Genomic DNA, 17,064 nt, shown 5'->3' with positions numbered 1-17,064 from the left:
AGTACAGTGAGATCTCATTATAACTGGGGGAAGACAGTACATCCAATAATTCGTTATATAAGACAAACCGATGAGGACCCACTAATCCAGAACTTGGGGCGGTATATTTGAAATATGGTCCAGTAGGTGCCCCACATAGGACAAGTTACAAGATGTTGGTAAATCAGTATTGTAGGGTGTGGCCTGTGTTCCTTCTCGATATACAATGGATCAATAAACAATACAAAACTGTTAGCCCTCATTTCAATACACATGAATGAAAACAAGACAAAATACCAGGCTTGGATTTCAAATTTAACACATTTGTCTGGCAAGTCTGGACCTTGGTTTGGTATGTAACGGAAGCTGTCTGGTAAGGTCTAAAGGTCTGTTATACCTTAAGTTCGGTATAAATGGGTCTGTTAAAGTGAGGTCTCACTGTATGGCAGCCACATGTGTTGAAATAAACGGGAAGAATTACAGAACATAATGGAAACATTTCAGACACGGCCATCTTACTGGGATGCTTTCAGGTATTTGAAAGGGATTGGAGATGATGTGATTATGAATACCTATAAATAAAACCATTTGCACCTGTCACCACTTTCAGATACTGTACCTATCATGCTGGAAAGCTCTACTGCCTCTCCCTTGGGCCTATTCAATACAATTACATTTTATTTGGCTGAAGAAAGACTTGCTGAATCATTTAGACATGGCCTTCATTAACTCCTTAACTATTATGCACCTCTCCTATACTGTATACAATTGCATGGTAGGCAGCAGCAAGAGTAAAATTAAAAAGACATCCTTTACCTGAGGGGTTCAAATTAAAATGCTCCTGATGGAGAAGGATATGTGACAACAGAGTAACTTACAAATAAATATGAAGGGGGGATATAGTACATACACAGCCTACAACACAACTACATTTACCATTGCACAGGTAATGTTTGTTCACAGAACAGTGATGAATTTATTACAATGACAAGAACATTTTGCTGCACAGTACCACCACGAGCAAAATTTCGCCAACACTTCCCTACCGGTATTGCCCCACCTTCCATACTTCTCATTCCCACCTTAATGTCAGCGAGTAATAGTCAGCCTGGAAGTGTCAGTGAATTTTTTATCATGATTGTACTTTTCAGTAACTTATATATATCTGAGATCTACAAACACTATCCTTCTTTATGAAAAATGTTAAAAAATGGTTACTAGTCATAATTCACTGCCAAAAATTATTGGCTCTAATGACCTTGTCTTTTATGAAAAACTACTTATGTAAGTACTGTATAAAATCAACATTAGAAAAAATACTAAGAATAACTGTACATCTACAATAATAATGGAAACACATTAGAATCCCCATCACAGAACCTCACACAGCCAGCCCTAATTATGTCAGGGAAAAGGTGTTCCAAAATATAACTTTTTTTCACACAACTGATGGAATTGGCATATCAACCTTATAGGTTGAAATGCAATCTAATTTATACTGGACTTACAGTAACACCAAAAGACATCAAAGGAGCCATATAACAAGGACTTACTGCATTCTTTAGAGATTTTTTAATACTGTACTCTACCAGTCTGTTACATTATACACTGATGAAAGGGTGATGCACAGAAATCTCACCCCTTGCTAGTACTGTACACTGGTAGCTCTAAGACTGACAGACTATGAGCTGTATATTTGTGAACTAGGATGTTTTCTGGCACCTGTTCCTTAGTAATCTATTTTGGCATATGACATTAATTCCGTCTGATATGGTCATGTCCTCCAGTTTGTTCATGCTGACTCCAAACCATTTTATCCAACTTAAATCCTTCCTTAATTAAAGAGTTCGATATAGCCTTCATTGGTAAAGGTTCTTCCTAAGTTGAATAAAATAATCTGGAGGTAGCAAGAATATGCAGCAATAAATTAATAATACAGAGGTGCCACGGACTCTCCTAAGCTGACAAATACTGTACAGCCTCATGACCCAGCTTTCCATGATGCCAATCGCTTTGGAATCCATTAAATCTTTTCAGTACAGTGACATATTTTCAACCTCATCATGGTCACCACAGGACAAGTTTATTCTAACAAGGATGATGATTTCAGTTTTTACCACTCAATGTTTTTACTCAGGTTTGAAAGCATGCCTGACACACTGATTTAATGTTTCAAGACACTACCAGCCTGTTTAAACCCTTAGGCCTAATCTTCCACTTTATTCTTGCTATTCCTTGATGATTTTTACTAAATATGGGATTAAAGTTTAGGTTCCATAATCTTCACCATTGTATGAGGTATTTCCTGAGTTTAATAATATTACTGTATGTGGAGGTATCACTAGCACTAAAAAAAAAAAAAAAGTCCCCTGGCCAAAGATCCAACTCTCTTGACTGCAGCAAATTGTGCTTTGTATAGGCTACTCTCCTGTCAATTCATCATTACTTGTACTTTAGAATCCCCTACATGCCTTGAGTTTGTCAGCAGTCCAATTTGTATTTCTGAACTAATAAGTCCAGTGTTGATTCTTTATTCATATGATCTGGCACCAACTGAAACTTCAGAATCAACAAAATGAAGATGACTTACCTACCTACCTGCACTGATATTTTTTCATTTTATTTTTCTTGGTGAAAGATTTATTCAGCTCTAGAGACTTTCTGAACTGGAAGGGTTCAATATGGCCTTGAGTAACCCTTTCACAACCAGAAAGACTCTCCTACACTGAAGAAAAGCAGCTGACAGCAACCAGAATAAAATGCAAATTTCTCTGACTGCTGGATATAAATCTGTAAGACAAACACAGACTGCAGAAGCCTCTTTAACCCTTAACCTTCAAGGGATAACTGATTCATTTTACAGTACTCTATCAGATGACTTTACTCATCAATGGGAAACTTGCCAAGGTCTGAGGGTAAAAACACAATACCAGTTTGTGCTTAGAACATACCAGCCTCTGTGTTACCATCTTGTGCTCAGTCTATACCAAACTCTGCAGTACCAACTTGTGCTTCAGTCTCCCTGGCCAGCGGGGGGTCAGTCTGTCAAATGACTAGTTATCACCAAGGCAGAACCCCGTTGCATCACACAGCCATAAACCTTATTATTAATTTACACCTCACTGACAAGCATGACAGGTGTGGTGGTGGGTGAGGAAGATGGTGAGGGTTGGTGTGGGCCAGCGCGGATGAGGTGGTCTAACGGAAGGTGAAGCAGGTCCATCATCGTGGGATACTGGGGTTCCGTGTCTGGTGTAATAAATCCATGGCGCACCAAGAAGTCAATGGCAACGGGCACAGAGGTCAGTTTATACTTGGATGACAGCGCCCTTTCCAAGTACTCCTACAGGGTGAAAATTATCATCAAGTTACCTAAGTGACTCAAATCCAATGGTCATTGTGAGAGATTACTGTACATTAACACGAGGTGCAATGGTATGGAGGGTAGGATGCAAAATGTGAACTTGAGTGAGGTATATGCAGGGGAAATCATGGAAAGGCTGTTTGGATGGACAGTGTAGATTTTGGTGGAGTTTCTCTGCAGTGTGTGATGGAATTTGACAACCCTAACTGGTAATATGATCAGTGCTGGGTGTAGAGCAGAGGATAGTTCCAATGGCAGAATCTGAAGTAACTTCGAGAAATTCAAAGGACTCCCTTCATTAAAAGAGGAGAATATGAGTGATGTTAACAGGTTGGAGTGATAATAATGACAGGTGAGACAGACAAGTAATGACTCACTACGAGACAATTAGGATAGTGCAGCAGAGGGAACTATCTGACCTATCAGTGACACAATGGAAACAGCATGGCTGAAATGAAATGGTTCCATGAAAAGAATGGAAGAGATTAACTAGGCCACTGGCTGAGGAGGATTGTAGATGTAAATGTTAAAGGAAAAGTGACAAGGAAAAGACTAAAGTGGTCTTGCATAAAAACCTGAAGATAATGGAAGTACTGTAACCAGAAATGTTGGAAAATATCATGGAGCCATAAGGTGACCAAGACTTACACACATTACACTTTCACAAACAACTGTAACCTGGTCTAAAATTGCCATCTCTCCATCATGAATGCAGAGTTGTAACAAGAGATTAACACTAGAATATAATCCATCCATCCACCCATCATCCAATCACTAGTCACAAAGAAGTGCTGTGGAAAGGATTTACAGTCATAGTCTTTTTCTGCCACTGAGTAAAATCAAATTTCCTGCAACCACACAAAAATTTGGGCCAAGTTATAGTTAATGAAGTATACTATGGCAAATGCCTTTTATATGGCTAGTAAATATAAGCCATTCCCTTTCTAATAAAGCTTCTGAACCTTCAAAACAGCCCCAAAATATATCAGCTTTTAAAGGTGCATTATTTAAGCATCACATAAGATAAGTGACACAAACACCTTCCAAAATTTCACCTTAAAATTAACACAGCACAGACAGTAACTAACCTCCACAGTGACGGCCTCAAAGCTATCCACCTCCCCATCATTGTTATGAGGGATAAAGTCTGTGGGCAGCTCCAGGTCATACACAAACTCGGTGTTGGCATGAAGTCCTCGTTCAGACTCTGTGAAGAACCTGGGTGTGGAAACAAGGTTGTTAGAACTAATGTAAACATACAAAGGATTAAATCTGTTGGCATGATACAACAGTTAAGCTTAATGCAGAAGCCACCATTATAAAAATTTCCTTCATAGAAAATCCTAGTTCTGGATGTCAATATTACACTTCTAAGAGGAAGGATGAGACTGGAGTGTATTGGTGCTGTGATGAGGAGAGGTAGTCTGAGATGGTTTAGGCACGTGGAAAGGACTGAGGATGACAAACGGGTGCAGAAAGTGAGAAGTGTTAATGTTGGGGGTAGTGTGAGAGGCAGACCAAAAAAAGACCTGGGACAAGGTCATAGGGCACGACCTCAGGGATACGGCACTGAATAGGGAGACTGGCAGAGATGAAGCAGCATGGAGAGCTGCAATTAGGTGACCAAAGCTGATGCATGCAAGCATGTTGCAGCCATCATAAACGAAATTAAACAAGTGCATATGTCATCCACTCACGATGTAGTGCTGCCTACTTCTTCCTTAGCCTTTATCATTCTTTTTCTGTGCCTGCCCTCCTCTCTTCCTATTTCTCCCATCTTTCCTGTCACTTCTTATTGCTTTTCTTTCCTTTACAGGTGGCTTTACATTGAGTGACAAGCCAAATGGTTTCCTGGAAGCCAAGAAACCATTTACAACGCTGGGTGGTAACCATATAACCAAACCATACGTGCTCCCTATGTGTCAACAAGTGGGTTGGTGGAGGATTAGTGCCCCTTCCCGTAAAACAACTAACTCAAAGTCAAATGGCCACCCCTTACGGGATTAGGGCGTCTTGCAGTAGATAGATAGATAGATAGATATGTAATAATTTATGAAAGCTGCAGATTTAAGGGCAGGGCCTCAGGTGTGTTATTTTCCTGGCAACTATTATGATATAAGATTTTAAGAGAAAAACCTGGCCCATACAAATTGGTTTTCAACAAAGTGGGTGATGCGGTTTTGCCAACCTGGGTAAAAAAAAAAAAACTTTACTAGGTTTTTAAAAATCTGCCTATCTATCTACTGCCAGATGCCTCAATCCCGCATGGGGTGGCCACAAACAAACCGCCTGCTCGTCGCCCTGTCCCCCGCCATTTCACTGCCCTGTTCCCTACTCACATCCTCCTCTCTCATATACCTCTCCACTACATCCCTCCACCTCATCCTCGGCCTCCCCCTCACCCTCACTCCCCCAACTCACTCATATACACTTTCCTCATCAGTCTCTCACTCTCCATCCTCTCCACATGGCCAAACCACCTCAGTGTGTTCCTCTTAACGCTTCCTATCACATCCACATCCACACCACAACGCTCCTTTATATCCTCATTTGTCAGCCTGTCTCTCCATGTGACTCCACAGGCTCCTCTTAAATAACTCATTTCCACTGCTCTCACTCTTGACTTGTGTCCTTCCAACAACGTCCAAGCTTCACTTCCATACGTTAGAGTTGGTATCACAATACTGTCATGCAGTAACTTTTTCACTTCCATGCTCACTTCCCTGTTTCTTATCACTGCTTTCAAAGAACCAGCAACCTTTCTTCCCTGCTGTACCCTTTCAAGCACTTCACCTTCCAAACCTCCATCCTTACTCATCACACTACCCAAGTACTTAAACATACTCACATTTTCCAATTCCTCACCATCCAACCTCACTGTACATTCACTGCCTTCACCTCTCTCAAAGACCATCACTTTACTCTTCCTTACATTCACCTTTAGATTCCGTTTCTTACACACTCTCCCAACCTCATCCACCAAGCCTTGCAGCTCCCCTTCTTCTTCACTCAACAACACAGTATCATCTGCAAACAACAGTACAGGGAGTTTCCAAACACTATCCTCTCTCACCAGGGCCACGCCAACATCCACTACCTACCTTGTACCTCTTTTATTACCCCATCCATGTACAGATTGAACAACCATGGAGACATGACATATCCCTGTTTCAACCCAACCTTCAAAGAGAAAAATTCACTTAGTTCACCATCCACACGCACTGCAGCCTTAGCACCATCATACATATTCTTCACAGCATTCAACAACTTCCCATCTACTCCATATATTCTTAATACTTTCCACAATCTTTGTCTATCCACCCTGTCATATGCTTTCTCCAAATCCATGAAGGCCACATACAACTTCTTTCTCTTCTCTAGAAAATTTTCCACTAAAGATCTAAGAATGAATATCTGATCTACACAACCTCTTCCCTTCCTAAAGCCTCCCTGTTCTTCTCCAACTAATTCCTGTTCTTTCTCTAACTCTGTCAATAAGTATCCTACCATTCACTTTTCCTATTATACTAAGAAGACAAATGCCCCTATGATTACCACACACTTCTTTTTCCCCTTTTCCTTTGTACAGGGGAATAATTATACCTGACTTCCAATCCTCCGGGACTCTACCTTCCTCCCAGGCCAATCTGCACATCTTCCACATCCATTCTACTACAATCTCTCCCCCATGCTTCAGCATTTCACCACACACTCCATCAATTCCTGGGGCTTTCCCCAATTTAACTTTCTTCATTGCTTCCACAACTTCTATCCTACTGATTTCTTCCTGTCTTCTCACCTCCCTCCTTCTCCCAGCCATTCCCCAGCCACTTATACTCGCATTACTTCCATCCTTTATGTTCAACAATTCCTTAAACTGTTCTCTCTATCTGCTCACTTTTTCTCCTTTCTCCACTAGTAATCTACCATTTTTATCTTTCACTCCCCTGCTAACCTCACTTCCACCCTGTCTTACTCTCTTCACCTCTTTCCAGTCTCTCCACTTTACACTCAAGTTCCTTTCAAATTCCTCATCCAATCTCTTCTTACTAATCTTTTCACCTTTCTCTTTCTTTCTACATATAACTCTCTCTTCCGCATCTCAACTTCTTCCACGCCCCTATTTCTCATCCATTCATTATATGCTTTCTTCTTTTGTGCCACAGCCTGTCTCACCTCTTCAGTCCACCACGCTGTTCCTTGCACCCCCCTCCGTCTTCTCTTCCTTCCACACACCACATCACATGCTGCACATATTTCTTCTGTAAATATCCTGCACACACCTTCCACATCCCCCATCTGCTCCAATTCATATTTGCCCAATCATTCCTCCACTTCTCTCTTATACTCTGCCTTTTTCTCATCCTCTTGTAACCTTTCCACTCTCCTTGCAAATACTCCTTCCTCTCATCTTTCCCTTCTTCTATTCCTCCAGCTTACTTGGATCCTAATTCTGGCCACCACCAAGTAGTGGTCAGAAAGTCCACTCCCCCAGCCTCTATAAGCTCTTGCATCCATTACACATCTTTGCATCCTTTCATCCACACACACATAATCAATCATTGCCTTCCTTTCATTCAGTTCACCACCCACCCTTCTCATCACTCGCCATGTATACCTGTGGATCATTTTATGCCTGAAGAGGGTATTGGCTATCACCAACCCCCTCCCAGCACAAATGTCCACTAACGCACTGCCATTCTCATCTATCTCAGCAGGCACACCCCACTCACCAACTATTCCATCCACCTTCACATTCCCTACTTTACCATTCGTATCACTCACTGTGTAAAAATATAATTTAAATGGGCTGTCCATAATTAGGTATAAACATTATTATTTTATTTGTTTTATGGTATACTTAAAAAAAAAACACACACACACCTTCGCCTGTTTTTTTTCAGGTTATTTTGTGTGTGTGGGGGGGTGCATTGGGCTTTTTCAAATGAAGTGTTTCGTTTGCCAACCCTGCCATAAAATGTTAACATCTAAGCATCAGTTTTATGGACTAGCATCAATGCATTTAACAGCACAGTCCTCCTGTAACTTAACAAAATGTGCTGGTGGTAGGTGGTGGCAACCATCATCCACTCCTTTGATGTGTGCCTACTTTTTCCTTGTCCTAGTCATCCAGTCACTTGATACAGTGCTGCCTGCTTTTTTCTTCCTCTTCCTCATTCTATCTCTGTCTGCACTCCTCTCTTTCTACTTCTCCCTTTCCTTCCCATCACATTTTACTACTGTACTTGTCTTTTCACTTTTGGTGGCTCCACACTGAGTGTGCAGCCTAATGGTTTAGCGTAACCCAGGAAACCAAATACAATGCTGGGTGGTAATCGCACAACCAAATTACGGGGTGAAGTGAAGCCTGCTATTGTGCCCTTTAAGTGGGTGAAGAGACACAAATACGGCATCCATCCAGAAACCAACTTCCACAATTTTCCCCATGCCATGCTAGGATGAGACACTGTCAGCTGCATGGGAACACCAGTTCACTGCATGGAATAACCCTGCAGCAGCAGTTGCTTGCCTGCAGTTGATGGGTTTGCTTGACCACACAGATTGGGGTTGATCGACAACCACATATTACAACCACGAAAGTCATGAACCTGTTCCCAATCAAACTGCAATCAGCAGCTACCCAAGGTGCAACTATGATACTCACGAGACTGTGCCAGCAGGTCGAGCAGTTTTGGCCAGGTATTCTGGTATGGCAGCCTCCTCATACGCCTCCTTCAGCATGACCTGTTGTGGCTGTAGTCCAGCTGAGATGCCTCCACCCACCATGTTGTCCATCATGCCTGGGTATGTAGGCTTGTCCAGTGAACGCTTCTGTACCCAGATCTTCATGCGCCCGTCTTCATCCCTTGTGTACCCGGTGATGTGTACACCAAATGCTCGCACACCAAACAGAGCTGAGGAGTGATATACAACTGTCTAAATGTTTGGTACTATGTTTCTTCCAGTATATTGCCATACTGTTCATGATGAACTCTTGAAATTACTGAATATCACTATGCAACACCAAGGCATCCAAAAATGCAAACATCCTACCCCAATTTCCCATGTTATTACTGTGCGAGATGCTTTAAACCAAGGCTTCTTGATCTCTATACACAGAAATTAGAGGACAAAGGAAACCTTGTGTTGCTAATTCACAGACTGCACTCTTCAGGCATACACTACACCTGCATATTATGGTACTGTACTTTGAGCTGTGACTCATATATACTCACTGACAGCAGAACGCTCCATCTGGAGCAGAGGCTCAGCTCCTTCATCAGCCCATACATTGAAGCATTCCTCCCGCCAACCTCGCAGTGCTCGCAATACATTTTTGGCACGCAGATCCCTCAGCACAAGGTCCATAGCAGCAGATCGCTTGGCATAGGAGTCCAACTGTGGAGGCAGGGTGGATTAGGACGAGGAAGAGAGGAAAGCTGTCTTCTACAAATCAACTGCCAGATGTGCAGATGTGCTTCAAAGGAGAATCTGCCTCGTTGGCAATGATTCTGTCTTCGCAAAGTTAGGTAATTTTCAAAACTTATAAAAACAATGTACAATCTGAGTAATTTCTACCCAGTCCTCCCACCCTCATTCCCAACTGCTAAATCGGCAATAAATGCAGATAAAACAAAAGCGATGATATCTAGGGTTGGTAGCAGTACTGTCAAAGAAGAGGAAGAGTGGCCATGTGCAATTTGCCACAAGGGTGTGGGAAGTAATTCCATCTTGTGGAGTGTTTGTGATAAGTGGGTGCACAAGAGATGTGGTATTAGAGGTAGACTGCAAGATAATGCTGGTTTTATGTGTGCAGCGTGCCGGGAAAGCAGGTGGAGATTGTCAGGCATGAAAGGATTGAACTTGCTGATGAGTCTCTTGAGTGTGTGGAAGAATTTTGTTATTTGGGAGACATGTTATGTGCTGGAGGTGAGGTTGGAGCTAGTTCTGTGGTCAGGGTGAGAAGTGGCTGGAAAAAGTTCAGGGAGCTGCTGCCTCTCCTGACATTGAGAGGACTCTCCCTATGTGCTATGGGGTCTTTGTATGCAGCATGTGTTAGGAGTGTAATACTGTATGGTAGTGAGACCTGGGCAGTAATGGAGGAGGATATTCGCAGGCTCAGATGTACAGAAATGACAATGATTAGGTGGATCTGCAGTATGTCCCTGCGTGCAAGGCCTGGGGGCGGCTGGATTCACAATGGAAGAGTTGAGAGGTAGGATATGGGACTGGATTATATTGGTGTTGTGATGAGGATAGGTAGATTGAGATGGTTTGGGCATGTGGAGAGGATAGGGAATGATAACTGGGTGCAGAGAGAGAGAAGCGTTAATATTGGGGGTGGGGTTGCGAGAGGTAGACTGAAAATGACGTGGGACGAGGCCATAAGTGTGACCTCAGGGTTAAGGGACTGAGCAGGGAGGCTGCCAAAGATCGAGCAGCACGGAAAGCCGCCGACAGATGACCAAGGCCGACACATGCAAGCATGTTGGAGCCTTCAAAAACAAAATGAAAGGGTCTGCAAAGCCAAAACAATGAGGCATGAGAACTGTGCTTACTTTGGCAAATACAGTAATCCCCAAACTATCCGGATGCCCACTTTCTGGACATTGTGGGCCTGAACCTTCAGAACCCAAAAATGGCCAAAAAAAAGAAAAAAATCCCCCCAAAATTCAATTTTTTCCCCACCCACAATTTGAAATTGCTGCACGGCACCGAACGGCTGTTTACACCACGGCCCCTTCACCCCTTCCTTCCTCCCTCCTCCCCCCTCCCCTGTCAGGGTTGCCATTTGGTATTTTTTGTTATGAAATGTGGGCCAATTTGTTAATGAAAAATTTGTTTGGTAATGAATCAGAATAATGCATTACCAAACGGATTTTTCTCATGTATGAGGATACACAGGATGGAGATGGTGGATTGTCTGCTCTCTCTGATTAATCTGCTAGCCTATATAGCGTGAAAATAATCAACATGCTGTTAATCATAAGGAGAGTGATTAACCCGTCACGTCCCGAGCTATTTTGCACCTCTGACACCCCTCAATCCCGAGCTATTTTGGAAATTTTTTTTTTTGGCTAAAACCTCTGCTCTTGGTGAGAAACATCGAAAATTCATAGAGAAATCAGTCACCTGAAGTTTAAAACACTCAATACAGGTAGCAGTACCTCCTTACCTTACTGGGTTTTCTATCAGGCTGGCTCCAAAGAAAACAATTTCTATGGGAGGGTAACTATTCCACACCACTCATAAACGGTACTAATTTATTTATTTGGTACGAACTTATATGTAGTACGAGAGTATAATGGTTTTCAAACAGTAATATAGGCATTATAAGCATTGTTTCACTCACTAACTCATCAACATATCTGACCTTTTTTGGTAACATTACCTGATCATCATTTCTGACTGCTTCTTCCTCTAATGCTGTGTAAACTTTGCCCTCCACATTGTCATCAATTGGGGAATCACTCTGGCCTTGAATGTCTTCATTGGTCAGGTCACTGGTAACAGGTGAATTGCCGAGACAATGGCGTGCGGGGAGGGGGGGTATGCGGAGTAAGGCATTGTCCCTGCCTGGCATCTTGTAGAGGAATAGAGGAAGGTGTCCCGTGTATACGTACCAAAAATCACACGCAAAAATTGAAAATTGTGCAAATTATGAACCTCGCAATTGCGTGATGTACCAGTACGTTGATGGGACTAGCTGTGACAAAATGTTGCAACGTACCCATACATTGATGAGATGCCTCGAGTTAATATTCCACTTGTATATATAATTAGTGAAGAATAAATGCTTGCTTTATGAATTTGGTGATGTAAAGTTAAATTTGGCAATGAATATTGAGGAGTTTGGCAATGTGGTCGAGTTTCGATCTGGCAACCCTGCTCCTCCCTCACGACCAGTTACCGCCTAACTGTCACCACAAGTGGATGCTTATCGCAATGGATGCCGCACATGCTCGTTTTTTTGTGAATAAACAGTGAATAAACTGTAATACCTTACCACAAAACCACACGGGAATTTACAGTGTTGTGCAGTGTTAAGAAATTAGAATTTAGAGTGCAAAGGATTAACTGTGGAGTGCAAACTGGCAGTTGAAACTGGCATGGTGCAATTAAGATCAGAATGTGCAGTGTTAAACAATTATAACTCACAGTGTAAAGAATTACTGTAAGTGCAGCACAACACTGGACTACTGTACATGCTTCAAGAGCATTTTCACCACTGCCAAAGTCTAAGAGAAGGCGGCCACAGACATACTGTAAGTATCCTGGTTGAGGTACAGTCACTTCTAATTCCTCATTCGTTGGTTCTTTTTCATTTATTTCATGCTTTATGTCCATTATTTGTATGAATAGGGTCTTAAATAGGTTTAAATACATCCTATGCATGTCAGGTAAGGAGCTATTTAGGTGGTATTCAAAGTTAGGCTGGGTTAGGGTCCTTAATCCCTCCGTGGCCGCCGGCGTCGAATGACGTTTAGCCGATAAATGGTCCCAGGCATCATTTGAGTGCGGCCTATAAAAACTGCCAAAATTTTGGAGAAGTGAACGAACATTCTGAACGTCTTCACACTGACCTACACTACACTCCCATACACCCCATCAAACAATTCAGAGCCTGCTGCTGTGATGCATGGATTTTCGATTTTTTCGCTCCTGGCCATGCCTAAACAAGCACAACTACACCCATTATCTCGACCCAGGCAGAACATATCATCTTTGTCCTCTCTTGCAAAGCACACACACAACCACCTGTTTACGATTATGAAGTAATACAGGCACAAACAAAAAAGACATGATAAGAAGTGAAAAATATATTACTGTCTTGGTATCTTTACATATTTGCTCAGGTTTGCTGTAATGGTTTGGATCATTAGATGCAGTGCAACTTGTAGAAAACTGTGAAAACTTTCGGGAAGTGAAGGAAAATCTGGGCCGAGACTGACCTTGACTTCACCCTCTCACATTATTCACATATCATCTGTCAGTTCACCACCTGCTGTCGTGACGAGTGGATGTACGATTTTTTCGCTCATTGCCATGCCTAAAAACACATAGTTACACCCATTATCTCGACCCAGACAGAAAATACAATCTTTTTCCTCCTTTGCAAAACACACACAACCACCCTGTTTACGAGACAGCAATATATATTGCAAATATAACAAGGTAAAATGATAAAGAACGTAAAATGATAAAGATGAACATGTTATTACAGAAAAAAAAAAAAAAAAAAAAGTTTTCCCCCGTCTGTAAACGTATTTATTTCTGCTTTGTCTCTGTATTCATAATAATTAGACTTATTCTTAGTTCTGAAACTGCAATACGATTCTATTTTTAGCCATGCTCGTGGTGTGGGAGCTTGAAGTTGAGACTCAACTTCCGTATTGCTAATGGGATTTGACCCTTCACTTTATTCTCCTGTGGCAAAGCCTAGCCTCGGAGGACATGCAGTTTCCTCATTTAGGACTAAAAATTCAACCCTTTCACTCCCTTTTCCAAGCATGGGCACAACGATAATGTAAAAAATAACTCGAAACTACCATAAACATATTTTATATCAAAAAGATGAAAAAGTATTCATATCAATTTTTTTTCCAGCCATTCCTAACATAATATGTACTAAAATCATTCGATATCATCATATCTCATTTATGCGCAACATTTCAGCAACATTCGCATTGTTTTGGGAGGTAAAATAACAACACCTGCCTAGTTGCGTTGCGGCAGCGCCCCTGGCCAGTGGATATGGGTTGCTGATATTTCTGAGACTTCCACGCTCCATTGCAAGCCACAAAATGTGTCTAGGAAGCTGGGATTTGCACTGTTAGAAGCATCTGAACTTTCTCTTCAATATGGCAAGAAAAAAAAGCAATTTTCGAAACTTCAAAAAATGGCCCCGGCGTCAGCCTGGCGTGCACGGAAAATTCCAGGTCTTCGGCCACTGAGGGGTTAGGTACAAGTCCAAGAGTCTGGGGCCCACTATCCGGATGGGACCACTTTCCGGACATGCCTTTGGCTCTACTATGTCGGGTAGTAGAGGGATTACATTTGCATCCTCACAATTCAACAGCAACATACTGACCTTCATATCTATAAGCATCAGTATCTGATAATCTTTAATATTACGGTATCTGCTATTTATTACCGGTAATTACAGCATTATTACAAACTGTACTAAAATTACCCATGTACAGTATAGCTAATGGGGATTATAAGCAGAACAATTAAAAGACTGTATGGTTTTATGAGTGATTATTGTATATGAATATATCTCATCTCATCAGCCCTTTGAGTGTCCACTGCAGGACCGGCCTATCCTGACCGAAGTGGGGACGATACAGCCAATGTATCTCTACCAAGTGGCTTAGGCTGTCTGGTACAGACTGTACTGTATATAGGGTGAGAAGTGCTTGTAAGTGTATTGTAGTGTTGGAGTGGCTTTGGATGTGTGTGTAGTCTGTGAACCAAGTGTAATCGGCCCACACAAGCCGACTGGGTGCAAGCACACTTTATAGTATGCGACACTGGTTCAACCACAGCACCCCTTGTGTCCGCCAATGCAGTATGTGGCCAGAAGAACGCTCCCAAAGTTTATTACCCTGGCGGGGTGAGAACCCTCGTTCTTCAGTGTACGAACACGCACACTTTACCACTGTACCACAGAGGCTCCTATGAATATATATATATACTGTACATTGGATTGACAGAGACATGAAACAACAATTTCCAAGCATATTACACTTAAGATCTCTAGCTTAATAAGAGTTCTGGCATCATGACTTTACTATAACATATCTTGATACTGGGTAAGTTCTGCTTTAGTTTCTTTGAAATGGACAAGTCTGCAAGCTGTGAACTTCTATATATCTTTGTGTTAAAAATAAAAAAATTAACTGGGAAAATGAAGGGCAAAGGGATCAATTAACAAATGTATGGGTAAGAAAAGCTTGGAAATACAATCTAGTGTGCAGCTGCTTCTGCCACGGTTTCAAGGAAGAAGTGAGCTATGATGCAGCTGCAGTACATGAGAACAGATTATGATGCTGTGCTCACGAAGTAATACCTGAAATACGGTAACTTGTAACAACACAGTACGGTATCATACTCTTTATGCATCAAGTGCAGAGAAGAGGTCATGTGTGCATCCAGTGACAGCACCAGAATGATCAGGCTTTTATCATACGAAAGTGACAGCTAATGTGGGGTGATCTGGGGGCGGTTTTGTGATCTGCATTTCTCTGGATAGAAAAGTGATGGCTGTGGATGGAAGGTACTAGTAATCAAATCCGACATTAACCACTATGAAGGAAACAATAGTAGTACAGATGTATCACCACAGATAGACAGGAAAGTAAACAGGCAGGCGGTACGTAGGCAAGAATGTAACTACAGAAAGTAGGTTGGCTGGCTAGCTGGCAGGTCAGTCAGTGGATAAGTAGGCAGGCATGCAATATGGTAGGCATGTGGGTAGAGTCAGGCAGATCAATAAGAAGGATGGATGGATAGATGAAGGTCAGGCAGGTAAGTACGAAGGATGGATAGATGGAAGGAAGATAAGTATGTGGCATGTACGTAGTCAGGCTACTAGAGGTAGGTAAGTAGCCAGACAAACAGGAAGGCAGGTGGGCTGATGAGCAGACAAGCTAAAAGATACTAACATAAAAGAAACATTACCTGTGGATTGAGAATGAAGGCATCAGGTGTTGCCGTGAAGACTTGCGGGTAATCCAACAGGCAGCAGGCAACATCGGGTCTCACTACGCCTACCCTCCTGCCACACACCACCAGGGGGCGACACTCCCCTTGTACGCTGACCAGGCCTACAAAGGAATATGCGATTCTCAGCACACACACACACACACACACACACACACACACACACACACACACACACACACACAAAGTACTGTACTCCAAAATCACGGATGGCCATATACTTACATCATTACCACCACCACCACCACCACCACCATAAAAATACTATCATCATCATCATCATCATATAACCATAATCGTCACCATCATCATCATTGAAATATCATCCTTTTCATTACCAAAATAATCATCACTGTTATCATTATCAAAACACTCATCATCAACATCACGTTCAAAATACTCATCAATCATCAAAATACACATCATCATCATCCCTCCACAGGGCTGAGGATGGCTAGGTGGATGGTAAACATGTGAATGAGCAGCTGAGAGATCGATTAGGAACTGAATGCACTGGTGACGTGATATGTTGGGGTAGACTGACGTGATTATGACGTGAGCAGAGATGGGATTAGTCCCCGAGCTGGACCTCATCAGATCATATAGCCCTGCTAGGATTACAGGAGAGCGCTACCCCTCCCAGCACAGCAGCCACCGGGCGGGGTGCGAATTCGCAACCTCACGATTACGAGCCCGACACCCTACCACTGAGCTGCCCCGACGTGAGCAGAGAATGGAGAAATGTATGTGATGAGGTCTATAAGTGTGACGAGATCTACAGTATGAGTAGGAATGTGGAGGGCCGAGAACAGAGACATACAGGTACCTATACGAGATTTGAGACAAGGTAACACAAACATTATCTCAGGTGTTAAGGGATTGAAAAGAGATGCTGCTAGAGATTGTGTAGCGACGTGGAGAGCTGCCAACACATGAACACGGCTAACACAAGCATATACAGTACAAGGCCTTGTTAAACGAACGATCATCACCAC

General features: G+C 42.3%; 1 protein-coding gene across 1 annotated transcript in view; it reads right to left on the bottom strand.

The window, feature by feature from the left end:
- Window positions 1-2,700: 2,700 nt before the first annotated feature.
- LOC145391188 (uncharacterized) overlaps window positions 2,701-17,064 on the bottom strand; it is a 42,426-nt gene continuing 28,062 nt past the window's right edge. The window contains exons 2-6 of the mRNA XM_080265869.1: window positions 16,028-16,173; window positions 9,580-9,742; window positions 9,009-9,258; window positions 4,432-4,561; window positions 2,701-3,322 (exon numbers count right to left, since the gene is read on the bottom strand). Of these exons, the coding sequence (XP_080121995.1) occupies window positions 3,092-3,322; window positions 4,432-4,561; window positions 9,009-9,258; window positions 9,580-9,742; window positions 16,028-16,173 (920 nt within the window). The 3' untranslated portion in view covers window positions 2,701-3,091. The remainder of the gene's footprint in view (window positions 3,323-4,431; window positions 4,562-9,008; window positions 9,259-9,579; window positions 9,743-16,027; window positions 16,174-17,064) is intronic.

Source organism: Coenobita brevimanus, chromosome 17, assembly GCF_032717465.1.
Source record: "Coenobita brevimanus isolate Jiangsu-jjx chromosome 17, ASM3271746v2, whole genome shotgun sequence".
In the NCBI taxonomy this organism is placed as follows: domain Eukaryota; kingdom Metazoa; phylum Arthropoda; class Malacostraca; order Decapoda; family Coenobitidae; genus Coenobita; species Coenobita brevimanus.
Note: the sequence above shows the minus strand (reverse complement) of the source record. Positions and strands in the feature narration are given on the sequence as shown.